The sequence below is a fragment of the Carassius auratus genome, chromosome 9, assembly GCF_003368295.1.
Source record: "Carassius auratus strain Wakin chromosome 9, ASM336829v1, whole genome shotgun sequence".
In the NCBI taxonomy this organism is placed as follows: Eukaryota; Metazoa; Chordata; class Actinopteri; order Cypriniformes; family Cyprinidae; genus Carassius; species Carassius auratus.
The window spans coordinates 25,100,016-25,116,696 of NC_039251.1; the positions used below are offsets into that span (position 1 = coordinate 25,100,016).

General features: G+C 39.8%; 1 protein-coding gene across 8 annotated transcripts in view; it reads right to left on the reverse strand.

Annotated features, from left to right (window-relative positions):
* Window positions 1-533: 533 nt before the first annotated feature.
* The window catches only part of pard3bb (par-3 family cell polarity regulator beta b), a 296,499-nt gene continuing 280,351 nt past the window's right edge, over window positions 534-16,681 (reverse strand). For 7 of the 8 annotated variants that reach the window (XM_026272247.1, XM_026272250.1, XM_026272245.1 and 4 more), the window contains 2 exons: window positions 10,958-11,034; window positions 534-1,905 (listed from right to left, as the gene is read on the reverse strand). In XM_026272247.1, the coding sequence (XP_026128032.1) occupies window positions 1,551-1,905; window positions 10,958-11,034 (432 nt within the window). In that variant the 3' untranslated portion in view covers window positions 534-1,550. The remainder of the gene's footprint in view (window positions 1,906-10,957; window positions 11,035-16,681) is intronic. The other variant, XM_026272249.1, reaches the window with a different exon arrangement.

Consider the following 16,681-nt stretch of genomic DNA (forward strand, 5'->3'; position numbering starts at 1 on the left):
GCCAATGGCATCATTTTAAGGTGAAGCCATCTGTTTGTTGAACAATGGCAGAAAAGGGATGTGTTTGTTAATAAACCTGCTTAGAAACAGTTCAAATATTGTGAAGGCATTTGGCGCCGCTAGTGGTCTGAAATGACACCTTTCGACAGATTCCTTAACATACACTAATGTCACTTTCTCCCAGCATTCCTCTTCTGCACAGAGCTCTAATTAATCCTGAACAGATAATGTGGTGTGCAGCCTTTGTAATTATCACACAAAACTCTTAATTCGCCAATAGCCCCGTATTTCATCTCAAATTTAAAAATGGGACTGTAATCACAGATGCATATCACCTCTTCATCTTAATTGATAATTACGGCGGTGTTAATTTGCAGCCATCTATTATCACACATGCAGGTAGAGTTTTTATCAGGGATTGAGAAATTAAATGGGATTGTACTATGGGACTGTTCATCTAAGTGCAGTGATTCTCCTCCACGGATATGCAGCTGAAGGGAAGTTCCAGTTTTAAAATGACAAATAGTGACTAATTGGTTTAAATGCATATTTATTGAAAATGTGTTATATAAAAGACAAAATTTTGTACATAGTTTTAATGTATGCAGTGATACTAGGTGCAAAGATCATTACGTTTTGTTAAAGTTACATACGTGTTTCACATACTACAATCAATAATACTTTTATTTATCATGTTACCTGACCTCTGAATGCAGAGAGAGTCTTTTGTACCAAAATACATGTGAAATCATTAAACATAAATGAAATACTATCAAAAAAGTAAAGAATCTTAAAACAAATGAGAGGCAGCTCATTCATAGGTGTGGATTCAGGTGGGAAATTTAAGCCCAGGAAGACGAATGATTCTCATCCTTCCTCTGTGTCAGAGGTTCTTTGGACTCTCCTTTCCTCTTCCTGAAAAACAACCTTTTTTTCTTCATCTTTCTCTGATTATATGACTTCACATGCAGGACAGTTGTACTGTGGTATTTTGACGAGATTTTCAGTATGAAATTGTTGTACTTTTTTGTCATACATGACCAAATCTGTGTGCAAAACATTTTCAGATGTTTGCAGAATGACAATGTTGATCTGCGTCTCATACAGTGGTTTAACATCCTTCCATTATATAAAAGTTAAATTCAAAGAGTATATGGAGTGCTCTAAAATATTTCACGTAAGCACAAGCAGACACACATTGGTGCACACATACCACAATTTCAAATGAGCATTGTAAAGATTGTATAATAATGTGCTAATAAAAGTGGTGCTGGAATGTGTTTATATCTGAAATCGAGGGCCGGCATTCATTTTACAGACACACAAACATATGGAGGGACCGTCTGAGTGGAAGTGAGTTGTATATGGATCATTGTCCCTGCAAATGCTGTGTCAGGACTCTAAGATGTAGCTTTGGCTATCAAGATGGGATAGTATAGAGCAAACTGTTAGTAAAAAACAAACAAACATGTAAACACCTGTCCATAACTGTAGGCACACCGGTGCTTGCTCTTGAAACATCGTACCCAAGGCGAAAAAACATGTTGAGGTTAAACAGCTGCCGTCATTGGACTTTTCTGTCTTGGGTCTGAGTGTCGCGTCTCTCCGTACGCGTAGCGCTCTGGGCTGTTGTTGCGGTAGCCGGCACGGTTCATGGTGTCGAAGCGAGGGCCTCGGAGGGGTATGGTGGGAGATGGGGGCACGTCCTGTCGAAGCGGGCCTCTCTGCTGTGGAGGATGGTGATAGTACCCCGAGTCATTCTGCCGGGGGTCCACAGGGCGAGGGTAGTTATCTCTGGGAGGGTAGTTGGGGTGGTAGCCGGGCTGTGGGTTTGGGTAGTGCGTTGGGTCCCTGTGTCCAGCCCACGGCTGCACGGGAAATTCATTAGGTTCGACTGGTGCTCTTCTGCAAGACAGGAAAGATTAAGGAAAGTTATGTTCTGAAAAGTGATGGTCTGATGGTGATGATCAAAGAGTTAAGCATGACTTTACAGTGATCAAGTAAAATTTTATCAAGAAAAAAGAAAAAGTTTTATCAAACTGATCTGTTTCAAAACCAAGAAGCTGCTCAAATAGAAAACATTTTTAACCTTTTCGGATTATACATATGATAATATAATATTATATATAATATAGTATGAATAAACACAACAATTACAATAAACACAACCATTCAAAAGATTGGGATCGGTAAGATTTCTTAATGTTTATAAAATAAGTTTCTTATGTTCATCAAGGCTGCATTTATTTATTTATATACAGTAAAACAATAATATTATGAAATATTATTACAATCTAAATTCCATAAAAGAAAATTCCTGAAATAGCAAAGCCGAATTTTCAGCATCATTCCTCCAGTCTTCAATGTCACATGATAGTTCAGAAATCATTCTAATATGCTGATTTATATATATATATATATAATACATTTTACTTGGTACTGATAGTATTAACAGAAAATAGTTAATGTTTGAGTCTTAAATGTAGTCTTGTGTAGCCAGGTCTAGACATGTGCCTGTGTTCTGTTGATTTGTCCTGCCCTGTCAGATTTTGCTACCTCCCATTAAAACAGTGGGTAGTATATAAATATTTTTTTTTCTACCTAATAGATTACGTTTTATTAAAGTCTACACCTACACCAACCCTAAACCTACCAAACAGTAATGCAGATGCATTAAATGTTGTTCAGCATGAGAAAAAGGACACAATATTGATAAGAGCATGCGCAGCAAACCCTGGTAGGAAAATCTGACAGGTAGGATAAAATGTCAGGACACCTGTATTAGGTAATGTGATATATCATTATATATTACAAATTATTCAGAATTTGGAATGCATTTTAAGAATAATTTTCCCATCAACTGGTTAAAATGAACAACACCGCTGTATGCAGACTGAAAGACACGCGTGCACTCTGATGTAAACAAGCACGCATGAGAAGCACATGGGACATGTGAGAAACGCAGTGAATGAAAGCACAATCTCACACTGACAGCAGGTGGCACTTAACTGCAGAAAATGCAGCGCTCACCCTAGAAACCCCGTAAATAGAGCAGCTGCACTACTTTATAAAACATTATATTAAATAGCCATTCAGAATTTGTGGATTCACTAAGGTGTTAATCACAGTGCCAAATAAATATTTAGACTAAATAGGCTATTTATTTTCAACCTTTTTTCATTTTAATCTTGACTACAACATGCCCTATATATTGTTTGAAAGTGTTTTGATTCATTATTGTTCATTCACACTTTACATTAAGGCTTCATTAGTTAACGTTAGTTAATTCATTAGTTAACAAACTGCCAATGAAAAATTATTCAGAACATTCATTAATCTTAGGTATTCAAATATTTAATAACACTTTGTTAAATTCGAAAGTTGCAGCTGTGTTATTTAATGAGCGAACATGAACTAAGTCTTGTATTTTTTAACAAAGATTAATAACTTCTGTAGCAAATGTAGCTATTGCTCATGTTAATGTTAATGCTTAACTAATGAGGTCTTATTGTAAAGTGATACCTATGGGCCTTTATAGTTTAACTTTATATATTTTTCTGTATTGTTTTATTGTACTTTAATGTTCAGTTATATTTGTTATACAAAAAAAGTTATTTAACCTATTATACTGTATTATGACCACTCTAATACGAAATTTCAATACCATGATAATACCGTATAAAATACTGTGACAAAAGCATTAGCAATTAACCGCAACAGGAAAATTTGATAACAGCATATCCCTAACCAGGTCTGGTATCTATGACAGATTCCATTTGGCCAAAGCGAGCACATGAGGCTCTGTTTGACCAACATGTCAACAACCAATCACAGTTCATTTCGTTCATCGTCACGTTTTTCGGGCCGTGGAAATGTCGTCACAATAACAGACCGTTGTGTAAAACTCTCAAGACACATTTTAAAGATTCTACGGTGCGAACTTTAAATATTTCACATACTTTTTAAACTCCAGTCTTTAGTTGATCATGATTAACACGGTGCCTTTCTTCTTTCGTGAGGGGTTTTGGCGCCACGGTATGTTTGTTTCCAGGCAGAATGTTATAGAATGCGACACACACATCTCACGGAAATCCTCTATATTTCAACCAATCTTATGACGCCTTCCGACACTCCTGAAGTGTTTCCAATTTTGTGTCCCATATGCATTAGCTAAGCAGCTAAACAGCTAATGTCTCACTCTATTGGAATCAACTTTCTGCGTTCACATGAAGATCACTTATTTGTGTTAAGGGAGTGAGTCATTACACAAGTTACTACCTATGAAGAGTGCTTAAAATTAGCGCTTGAGGGTCTCTTTTAGTTAGGATGCTACCTTAGAAACTAGCTACATATGTGGACCGAAGACCACCAGTCACTTTACTAGAGAAGCTTAAAGATTTAGCTCTGCAGATCGTACACTAAAATGCAGCAAGGATCAGGAGCCTGAAGACCAACAGATAACGGAATACAGTAACCCCTAATCTGACCAGTGGCATTTTGTGAAGAGTGAGAGGAAGGGAGGGAGGGCGAAAGTGAGTCCTGGTTTTACGATCCTGTGTTACATGTGCTGAGGCAAGCATGACATTCCAAGGACCATCAACATAAACATACATTTGAACATGTCTCAAGCATATACAAAGTCTGGGACAGGGACTAACATGCGGTCAGGGTCCCTTGAGACAGCAGACAGTTGGCCATCTCTGGTTTCCTCAAGCTGGCTGATTAGGGTATAATCTCCACTGTAAGGTGAGACACTGCACACTAATTCGGCATGGATCACCTTTCATAGCACAATTTCAGATTTTTCCAGCTCTCACGCTGCTGTGCTCTGATGCAGAGTTCAGAACTCAGAATGAAGTCCAGAATGCAGAGTTACAGTTATATTACACCTCAGCTGAAAGACTATCAGAACGAAACTAATGAGAATGAGAGCGAAGACAAAACCAGACAGAGCACAGTATGATCATTCGCTTTCGCCAGACAGCTGAATCAGCTGTCTTCCTCCCTCCCCTCCTTCTCATTCCGGTCATAGATCAGGCTAGTATCAATGAAAACCTCGGCATGCAATGTCTTAAGGAGCCTGGATCGTTGTGTTTGAGTTTCCAAACCATCCCCTTTAACTTATTTATGTGTACGACGTGTCTGTGAACAAGCTTCTCATGATACTGATGGCAGTATCAATTAGCTGCTTTAGTGCAAGATGGTCCGTGCACGTGTTTCACACATATCGTGTTACTCCTGCTGAATGTGGAAAACATCAGAAAGCCCTTGGCGGAAAGCGCACTCTTTCACTGTGGTCTCGTTCCCTTTAAGGGAGGATTTCCTGAAGACCTGGAGGGCAAGAAATCAGGCATTCCAAAAATCATCTTAATCTCTCCAAAGCTGTGACCACCCATCCACTGGGACAGCCGGGCATCTGGACACACGCACTCCCTCTTGACCCTCTCAGTCAGTCATTTGCTATATCATTGGCTGTGATGTCACAGCCTCAGCTGTCCCAGATAGGCAGTGTGTGTGTGTGTGTGTATGGTGTGTGTGTTTGCAAAGTGAAGGCCAAAATCATCATTACTGTTGCAGATTATCAACTTTGCAGTGACTGCCTGCACCTGGTTTTGCTAGCTTATTCAAGACCTCACCTCAAGTCCGGAACAATTAATCTTTACTGTTCTCAAACCTATAGTCTCCTACTCCTACAGGCTATTACAAAACACAAAGTGCTTATACTTCTGTTCTGGTTTAATCTTTTCTTGATGTTGAGTCCTGCAGTTTTGAGGGACGGTCTACGGGGACAGTAGGACACAAGAGGCCTAGAGGGTGAAGAATGTTCCACTGTGAATACAATCAACAGCTGGGGAAACCAGAGGAAGCAACAAGACTGGAAATCATTACTGGCACTTTCCATGAACAGGGTACAAAATAAGGCCTGAAACACCTTTTTTTTTTCTTTGGTCACTGAAAGGAGGTACTTAATCTTCAGAAAATATTGATTGTTAACCTCAGGAGGCTCACCTAAATTTATATTTTTTTCTATAGGATTTGCCATTTTTAAAAACCCTGTTGTAATACAAGTTTTCCTCAAAGTTTTAAACAAATCATTTAAAACAAGGACCCTTTTTTCTTATCAACAATTGCATACATTTAGATGCAGAAAGTCTTTACGACTAAATCAAATGGGAGGCTTCACCTTCACCTCAGCGACAGATGCTAGTCAAACCCAGCTGCTGTGATGTCTGTTAATCAAAGAAAAAAAGTGCAAATCAATAACTTTTGTAGCTATAAAGATTAAAAAAAATTTAATTTAGAATTTAGTGTTTAGTTTTAGAATTTAATTTAGTTCAGACAGTGTTTAGTCATTTAAATACAATTTTGATGACTTAATTAGTACTTGTAATTAGTATTAATTAATATATTATTATATATATTCACACACACATTGTGTACCATTATTCCCATAATGTTCCTACAGTATTCTACTAACCCCCTCTTATCAATTTCGACCCCTCTTGCCCTCCCTTAAAAAAAAGCTGGGAAATCAGGAAGTGGCAGCATGTTATTTAGAACAGGCATGCAGTTTGAGGATCAGTGATCAAGATAAGAACTTTAGGCCCATTCTTGTACAAGTATCTCATGGCATGAATTTAGTACTCAGCCCGTGAAATTCTGATTTTTCAAACTAGATGTACTAAAGTGGTATGTGACACTCTGAGACACATTTCCCTCCTAGTTTAAAGACTCTGTGCAACTGCCTTTGGGGCTTGGTTGGGAATTACAAGACATTCCAAATGTGCAGCTATTTAAATGGTTTTGTGGGCTCAACAGCTGGGAGCAGCTGTTTTAGGCACCCATGGCCCTTAGTCAGGGTAGATGGCATATTTAATCACTTGAATGAAAACAAGGCTGGGAGGGACAGAAATACAGACTGCTCAATGGAATGTATTGAGTTCCACAGATTGGTCAGCTGACAATTAAATCAATAATAATCACTGATTCCAAATCCAGTGAAAAACAACGAAAACAAAACAAAAATGCGAAATGTGTAAAAAACTATTCCATCCACCCTAAGCACCTAAGAAAAAAGGAAAGGTACCACATACAGTCCCTACAAATATTTAGAGCTTTACAAAGTCATTCAGAATGATAACGTATAAATGATTATGGCATGATTCCCTTTTGATAACCACATGGATAAACAGTGCAGACTAAATTAGTCCCCTGAGAAACTCCTGCAAAGCAAATAGCTTAAAAAAACTAAATGATCCTCTTTCACAGAATGAACAATGAAAGGTATATTAAAAATCTGCCTGCAGTTCTCAATCATGCAGTGAGCAGATGCAGACAAAATGTTATTCTGGGCCGTTTTACCATTACTTTCAAACCGTGATGACAGCCATAAGCCAGCATGTTATACACGGAGACATCTTCACTTTCTCAGGCTCTTCATATCAGCCAAAATTCAAAGTGAGCAAGAGACTGCTGTCTTCATTTGGGCTTCCTAACCCAGTTAAGCACTTATGAAGCTCAAGGTAACAAAGTTTCCCTCATAAAATTAGATTTCATTACCAACTCAATGACTCTTTAATGATAGAGAAACCAAAACAAAAGAGCAATATAGGTAAAGTGAGAAATAATGAAAGATAAACGCTTCGGTCGTCCATCACCAGAGAGAGAAGAGGGAAAAAACAGAAGGTACCAGCTGTTCACTCCTCAAACCTTCATCCTGGAACATCAACTCCAGTGTCTGATTGGTGAATGTTGTCTGGTAAACGTCTGTTATCTCATTCTTGCTGTTGTCACTGAGGACCGTCGTGTTCTGCTGTCTGTAAAGCTTTTCGGTTGAGGAGATTGTAGCTGACAATCATTTCTTGACACGGAAACATTCAAACCAGAGTATTCTAGCTACCCTAGACAGGAGCTGCCCTGAAATAAGTGCCATGTTTTGGAGATTACATCAGAGCTCCCATAGTGCACCTGGCTGAAAAAGTAACACTGTGGACCATCTGAAGGCCGGGCTGTTTATTCAGCTGCTCTCGGGAACCGTGCACCTTACCCTCACACACATTGGCATGTACACAAACAGACGGCCTGCTGACCTCTGGCCGTCATATAACACCGGGAAGGATCCCACCGAGATTACAAATCCAGGCAGGATTATTTGGTTAGAATATCGACCTTATATTGGGAGCGGAGAAACCAAACCAAACATTCAGCTCTCATAACAAACCTAGTTAACAAGATAGGTGTCTAATGTTATTGCATGACCTAAAATGTAATTACACAAATTAGGAGCAACATTAGACTTGAAACTCTGATTATTTTGCCAGATCTAATTGAATTTCTTCCTCAAATTTACTGCTGTAATATCGGCGGTAACTGAAGCTTCGCATCGCAGATGGCTTTGACAAAAGGCAAGTGAAAATGAGCAACTGAACTTATTCTTTCACAACACTCAGCCTTGAGAGTGTGAATTGAATAGGCGTCCGTGTGTATGTGTGAGAACTGTATGAAAGGTATGTGATGGGTGCTACATGTCTTCAAAGATGAGTCAGGCGGTTAAGTGGTCTCATTCTCGTGAAGTCTGAAATAGATCAGTTGCATTTTTTTTTTTTTGTGGATCCTGCTGCTCAGGCTGAGAATGTCCAAGTACGAATAATACCTCCTTGAAATGGCGCCAAATGGCCAGCTATTCCAAAACCTCGAAGCGAATTCTAAGCGCTGAATGAGTAATGATTGACCGCGTTTGCAACAGCAAGTGAAACCATCAAAAAATTTCCACCTGCTTCATTTAATCATTAGCCTAATATTCTCCATCTGCTACCTGATGGTGTGCTAATGGATGCCGGGGCTGAACGGCACTAAATGAGGTTTGCTCTGTTGAAGTCACGCTTGCTCGCTCGGATGGGAGACGGTTTGGGCAGAAGCTCGCAGCTCGCCGCTCGTCGGACACCTATGAGCTCACCTGCGGGAGACTCCGAACAGCAATCAGCCATCATGTCTTTTCAACGCCAATGACAATTTACAATCTGACGCATCTCACAGGAGCACACAAATTTTCACGAATTTCAGAAAGAGTGGAAAACGAAAACCAGAGAAGGAAAGTAAAAGGAGGAAAAAAAAAAAGTGAGAAATCGGAGGACGGGGTGAGGAGGCCCAGCCTCGCGCAGATGGTGGGTGTTGGTTGCCAGGGCAACATTGAACAGGCAGAACAATGAAAATATGGCATTATTTTCCAGCGCTCTCATCAAATGTAACCTTCTTCCCTCATCACAAGCTCTTTTCTGGCATTTGCGGTGTTGAAACTGACAGCTCGCTGGCTAATCTAAAAGATACAAGAACAATTTACTGACATTTGTACAAACTGCTTCAACAGAGTCTTTTAAGCTCTCCTGAGGTTCGACAACAGCGTGTTTTACACTCATTTATACTACAAAGAAACTTTGAGAGATCTTCTAACATGAGGCGGAATAAACAATCAGACCATTGTGATCAGTCTGAAGAGGTCTGGGATGGCCCACTAGCAGAAAAGCAAAAAAGTGTGGGACTAAGGAAGAATTAGAAGGGTCTTTTTTTTGGTTTTCTAAAGAAAGGAACTGGTTAGTTTTAAAGTAAAGGACAGGATGAGGGAGAACGGGTGATAGTGATTGATTTGTGCACTAGAGAATAGCTCCAAAAATGTACCATTTGACCAGAGTTCATTGAAATGGGCCACCATCTGTGCATTCAGCACTCAATTATCACTAAAAAGGTCCAATGAAAGCCCTAACACAATGAATCACAAATTTGACTTGCCCACTTAATCCAATAATCTGGAGGCAGGTGGCGAACGGTTCTTCTGATTGGCTGACCCCGAGCTGAGCACACTGGGAAATAAGTGGGTGTATCAATGCACTAATGGTTATAATTAGACACACATGGAAAAGCTGCACGCTTTCGTGACCAGGCCAACCTTCAGTCGACTGCATAACCAGTGACCTCAGCGTGGGACGGACACAGATTTGAAACTCTTCCAGTTTCGAAATGGTGTAATAACGAAAGCAATACTCTGCCACAGGCATTTTTGGCTCACGTTTGGCCCCCGTTTTGCGTCAGCACAAAAAACACGTTGTACCCTAATAGATCTAGAGACTTAACACTGTTGAGGAGCGTTATTTAGAAGGGAAATGGCTTTGAAAGTAGACCCCGGGGTGGTTGATACTAAAATCTGTTGCGATAAGCCATTTTGGGGGAGTGAAATCTTAGTTCACCCCTGTAATGATGCTGCAGGGAAAGTGATAAATACTTTATAAGTGTTTTAGCACTTTATTTCAATTCAATGAGTGCCTCGCCAACACTTTTAAAAAGTTCAATCACTTGCAAGTTTTAGATTTCTTAATGCGTCTCATTCGTTATCAGTTATCCGTTTATAGTCGTCTGCAATCATGTGATGACAGATCCACACTTACATGAGCCAAACTCATAAACCGTGACCCTCACAGCAACACCAGCGCTGTTTACACAGACCGGAGAGGGCAAACAGACTGTGGACTTTACGAGCCAACATTCACGCCTGTGCGCTTGCCTGTTTGTTTGCGCTGGCCGTCGTGGTCGGTCAGGCTCAGCAAACACTGAAAGACGTGATTGAGAACGATAGAAGCGTCGGTGGAGAAAAAGACAGACAGAAAGAGGCAGCCGTAACTTTAGGCGGCTCCAGAAATGCGCTCTGTGATCAGGTTACAGAGCTGCAACCGCATGGCCGTCTCCCCGGAGAGGATCAGGTGAATTCCCAGGATAGGAGGGCCTCAGAAGGCAGACACTCCAGATTTAATTATACGCTTTAAAGAGGATTATTCAGCTCTGCATGAGAGAGACGGATGACTACCTGCTCTCCCTCTCTCTTTCTTTCCGTCTTCTCATTTTCTAGCTCTCCATCTCTTCTCATTTTGTCATGAAGGATGTGGGATTAATGAGTGAAGGCTCTTACCTGGGCAGGGAGGCGTACTGTCGCTCGACGTCCTCATAGCGGGGTGTCATTCTGGGGTCAGGGTTTCTCATTGGCATCTGGTAAAGGGCAAGAAGAGAGCAGAGTGAGAAAGAGCCGAGGCAGTGTACATGACAACGTCACAATGATTGACTCCAATACAGCTACTGCGGTGTGTGGCAGTGTCAACAGGGCAGTATACACACAAAGCATGTTGTACATAATAATTCTAGATGTTAAAAATTATTCAGCTTGAGCATTTAAGGCTATTACAAACAAAATCAAATCAACATCAAACACAAAACTAGCTGTAAATAACAATCACGGTATCACAACACTGGAATGCATTTTAAATAACTGATCATAATAATAAATAAAAAAATCTTACAATGAACAGTGCTCCACTGCTGATTAGCACTTATATTTTAACTATTCTTTAATAAATTAGTATTACAATTTAAAATTACTGTATTCTATTTATAGGATATTCAATATTTGACAATGTATTTCAATATATTATAATATATTATAATATATTTGATATTTATTCCTATGATGCAAAGCTGAATTTCCAGTCTTCAGTCTTACATGATCCTTCAGAAATCATTCTAATGTGCTGATTTGGTCCCCTCCCCACCCCCCAAAAATGTCATTATTATTATCAATGTAAAAAAAAAAGGAAATAAACAGTAATGCATTTTTTAAAGATCCATAGATGAATAGTAAGTTCAAAAGAACAACATTTATTTGAAACAGAAAAGTAACATTTTGAATCATTATAAACATATTTACTGTCACGTTTTACAGACACTGAAATGAATGCATCCTTGCTGAGGAAAATACATATAAAATAAAAAGTTATAATTTAATTAAGTTATAAATATATATATTTTTAATAATTCATTAATACTTCAAATAACTGTTTAATATAATGATACTTAGTCTTAATTAAATAACACTCTATAGTAGCTACACACATTCAACATCACTCACTTTTATGAAGGTGACACTATGGTGTCTGAAGAGCCACTAAACCCACAATTAGAAATATTGAATAGAATATAATGAAACATTATATTCTAATTTCAATTGTGACCCCAGATTTAAAATGCCATTTTCACCTTGACCACAGGTTAATTTCTCAACTTGGCACAAGGACACCTACTCCACCTGTGCAGACACCCCTATCGCTCTCGTCACATTACTTTGCAGTTCATTGTTAACCGTGATTTAACATGAGCGATTCATTCAATGCCACATTCTAGACCAGCATTGGCCCTGTCACTTTCTCTATCCACATTCATCACGGAGTCACCTTCCCCCTGAAATACCTGCTGTGCCCTGTAATCAAGCCATGAAAGGCGGTGTGAGTTGCTCACAAAGGCTGCTTATTGGGGGATTTAGTACTGGGAGTCTTGGGGAGGGGGTAAAAAGCCAGATCCCAGATTATGTTTTCTAAAACAGGATGGAGTCTAACAGTCCTCCAACCCTCCTGGACTAAGCCTGACTCAAGCCCAAGGAAGAAGCAGATTAACTGTGCGCATTACATTAGCAAGATGAGCAATCTCCTAAAAGACGGGCTAAACCTCCCCTCATTCAGCATGCAGATTTGGGAGCATCTCCTGTTTCCTTCTCCTAAAGACCAGTGCTTTCAATGGGATTTGTGTGCAATGACCATGCCATTTAGAGCCAGAATAAAACATTCAGACTTTGGCGAGACTTCCCCCATTTGTCTCGCAGTTGCCTCGTCCCTCTTCAGCCCAAAAAGCAAAAAGATGACAGAGCATTGGGAACTTTGAGAACTGTACCCTGACACATATAGGCAACTTAATAAATTATAAATTCTGACATATAATCCATGAGGAAATTATTCCAGTAGATTTAGCAGGGCTTGACAGATGAAGGTTGGGGCCATTATGGAAAACTGGCTGCTTTTCCGAGGGGCAATATGTGTGAAATTGTGTCATCTGTCTAAATGAGTTGATTTTAAATACACAGCTCACCCGTGCCACAACCCTCTCTCTCCACCGTCCTCATAACGGCTGCCCTCCTGCCTGCATATTAGCCACATTTTTCCTCTTAGTCTCAAACAAAAAATGTCTTCAGGGCTTCAATATATATATGATGAAAGCAAAGGCGCACATTACCTGTGAAAAAAAAGAAAGGCTAGTTGAGCGAGAGGTCAGTGAGGAAGTGCTTCTGAACGAAAGAGGAAATGTCCTCGGTTTCAATCAGACATATCTTCCTCGCTCTATCTTTGCCTCTCCTTCACGAGACGCAATGAACTCCATGTGTAACAGAAGTGAGAGTCTTTGAATGTTGATGACAGTGAAATTCAGAACGGTGAAGATGCCTGGAGGGTTAACTTATCTTCAAATGGAGCAGATATCACTATCTGACGCAGGCGTTCAAAACTCAATATTTGGTATAGAAAAATGTAAAGGATTTTCCCCCTACAGGGATCGATATCTGGCTGCATTTGTCCCGCTGTAATGACGGCAGTGATTTGCTTCATTATTTGGCTGTGCCCTCGCATTCACACCATGTTGCTAACTGTGTCCACACTCTGCCCTCTCACCATCTGCGCTTTCAACTCTGACAGAAGCTGCCAATCCTTGCCGACCGAAAACCAGCCAATCAGGAGGAAACGGACAAACTGAGGAGCATGAAACGAACACCCCGTAACCCTGAAACTGATAACAGTGCATACGAGGATAAAACCACCTTTCCAGACACCTAGCCTGTAGCTAGAAAGGAGATGAAGAGATCAATGATGGCTTCCCTCATTTAAGGGCTGATCAGATATAGAAGTGGTGTGGCACAGCAGTTAAGGCTGGTATCTGGAAGGTTGCCGATTCGATCGGAGCACGAAGTGAGTCATCACCACCGTGCCCGAGGAGGTCTGTAATACCTGGAGTGCGATCTCCGTTAGCATTTCCATTCATCTGCCATGTTTCCATGCACAGAAGCATTCAAGCTGCTAATGTCTTGTGACTAATCATGCAGGGAATTTACATTATTACAACACTGATTGGCTGAAGGTACCACGTAGGTAGTCTTAAATCCTTTACAAATGATTATTCTGAATTGTGATATCAAAGAAAGCTTCTCAAGTCTATTTCATACCTTTAAAGAGCCCTCAAAGAAAGGGTAATGCACACTGGTAAAACATTTGCTATAGAATAGGATGCAACAGTTGGCTTCCATGAGTAAAAACACAGCTCATTTTCTCCATAGGGCTACTGTTTTTTAACAATAAATATACAACTTTAAAGTAAGACTTGCTGTAAGCTGAGAGGTTGTTGATCGATGGAATATGCTTTTGTTAAAGCCATAAGTGGACATTATTTTAAATGGGGTTCATAGTTGAACTTCTGGGGTAAACTACAATAAACATGATTCTGAAAAGAAATTATACTGGCTTTGAAAATGATGCCACACAGTAGTGGGGTTTGTAGATTGCATACTTGTACCTTGTCTTTGTGTAGAATTTTCAAACAAAATTTGCAATTATGTAATTTATATGATAGCTGGTTGGTTTGGTTAGTGACTATGGGACTATTTTCTATGGGAAATACTTCTATACTTCAAGGCACTAAAAAGTGGGCAGGCACTGTTGAGTTCAAAAATCTTAAGACGCTAACAATGCAAGAAAAGTTAATGAGAACACACTAACCAGCCAAACATTGACCACTTGATTGGACCCTTGAGTAAACTGATCATTTAAGGTGTTTTTTTCTTTCTTTTTTTTTTTTTTACTAAACACCACAACAACAAAAATTTAATACAAACACAACAACAAACTGGTTAAATTCATTTTCATGTATCTGTGAAAACCCCTTTCTGACATCTGAATATATGAGTAGGTGTATGACTAAGTTAATTTTGATTGTGTGTGCGGGCACAGAGTCCAGTGTTTGTGTGGGGTGTGTGTGTTTGCTCAGGGGCACTGCAGGTCTCTCTCTGGAAAGTGTGAATTCATCCCTCCGCTCTGAGCTGCACAGGGCTCATGCATATGTAAAATACAGAGATGAAATCAGTCTGATTTTACAGTTCACTGCAGGCTCGGTAAACAAATGAATGCGAGGAGGGGAGAGGTGGAGGATGGTGTGCTGGAAGGGCAGGGCGGGGTGTGCTGTCTCACACCCTCAAATAGGCAGCACCCCGGCCTCATTAGAGTCGCCTCACCTGCAGGCGCCATTAAAGAAATCTCTTGATCTGACCGTGCAAACTCTCACCCGCGACATTATCGAGAGTTTGCTCAAGCCGGCCAAACTCGCAGGGCTGAAAATGGCACTTGTTAAATGTTAATAACCCATAAATGAGTCTATTCATGAAGAAACCTTTAGCGTTGCAGATTAATCTGTCCTTTTCACTCGCTCTAAGTGATGCTGAACAATATGCTGTTTGATCAACCTCCTTAGATGCTAAGTACATAACATCAATACATTCGACTTGTGCTAACACAAGTCATACATGTCTGGCGGCACACAATGATTGATGATAAATGTTAAATATCAAAACACAGCATACTTTTTATAAGTGAAATGGTAAGATTCATATTCAAAGGCATATGCATCAGAAAAGCTGTGACCTTTTTAGTTTTTGCATCTAATGTATTTGCAGATGTTTGTTTCGTAAGCTATAAATATTTAGGATTTCTAAATGCTGCATAACTCTCTTTTCTCTTTCTTTCTTTCTCTTTCTTTCTATCTTTCGATCTTTCTTTCTTTCTTTCCTTAAATAACTAATGCCACACTTATAAACTTATGCATGTCACTCCATTAGATAAAACAAATACAAAATATCTCAAATTTATGCCTTTTAATTTAATTTAATTTTTTATTTGTATTTTTTTTAGTTTTCACTGATTACTAAATTACAGCAATAAATATAACCTTCTGGAAAGCAATTTATTTTGATAGTCCACTTTAGACATTCTACTAACAGTGAGTAACTTTGCAACTAAATGTCAACACATTTTTTTATTGGGTCCACAACCACAACATACAGACTATAAGAAACTTTGCAAGGTTGTGTCAACTTATTCTAAAAACCTAAAATCTAACCTAAAAGTCTACTCTTGAGAACATGCAGCTGCAAATCAATAGGGCCTTTCGCACCGCTTTTATTTCCAGAACTAAATGTACTGTTCTAAAGTACTGGGATGATTTTGCGCAAACTATTTCCAAGTACCATTTAAAGGGTTGCATTCGCTCCGAGATTGTGAAGTGACATAAGCTGGTCGACAGCGATATCATTTATGTGCGGCTTTCAACAACGTTAACAAAAAAGAATAACGTTAACAACAGGAGTGATCAGAGCTGGGTTTTTGTTGTGTTTAAACAAGTTATTAAAAATTGCGGAAAATGTACCATGACCGCAAACTGTTCAAGAATCGGGCCCTTGCCGCACTCCACCTGGGGTGACGATGGGCAGCAATAAACACGGTGGCGTCTGACTGACAGACACGCTGGGTGATGTGTGTCAGAGTTAAGCTTCGTAATGAAGGCCATTGGGACGGCATGGTGGGAGAGCAGGCCGATGCTGTATCCATCCCACTCGTCCCTGCTCCTTCAGAGCTAATGGCCTACAGAAAGCCATTTCACGGCATGCCGAGCAGAGGAGAGGAGAGATGAGAGGGTAATTCAGGCGGAAGAGACTGACACAGCCAGTCGTAAAGTGTCCTCCCCATCCCTTCATGCCGTGCACAATCCATGAGCCATC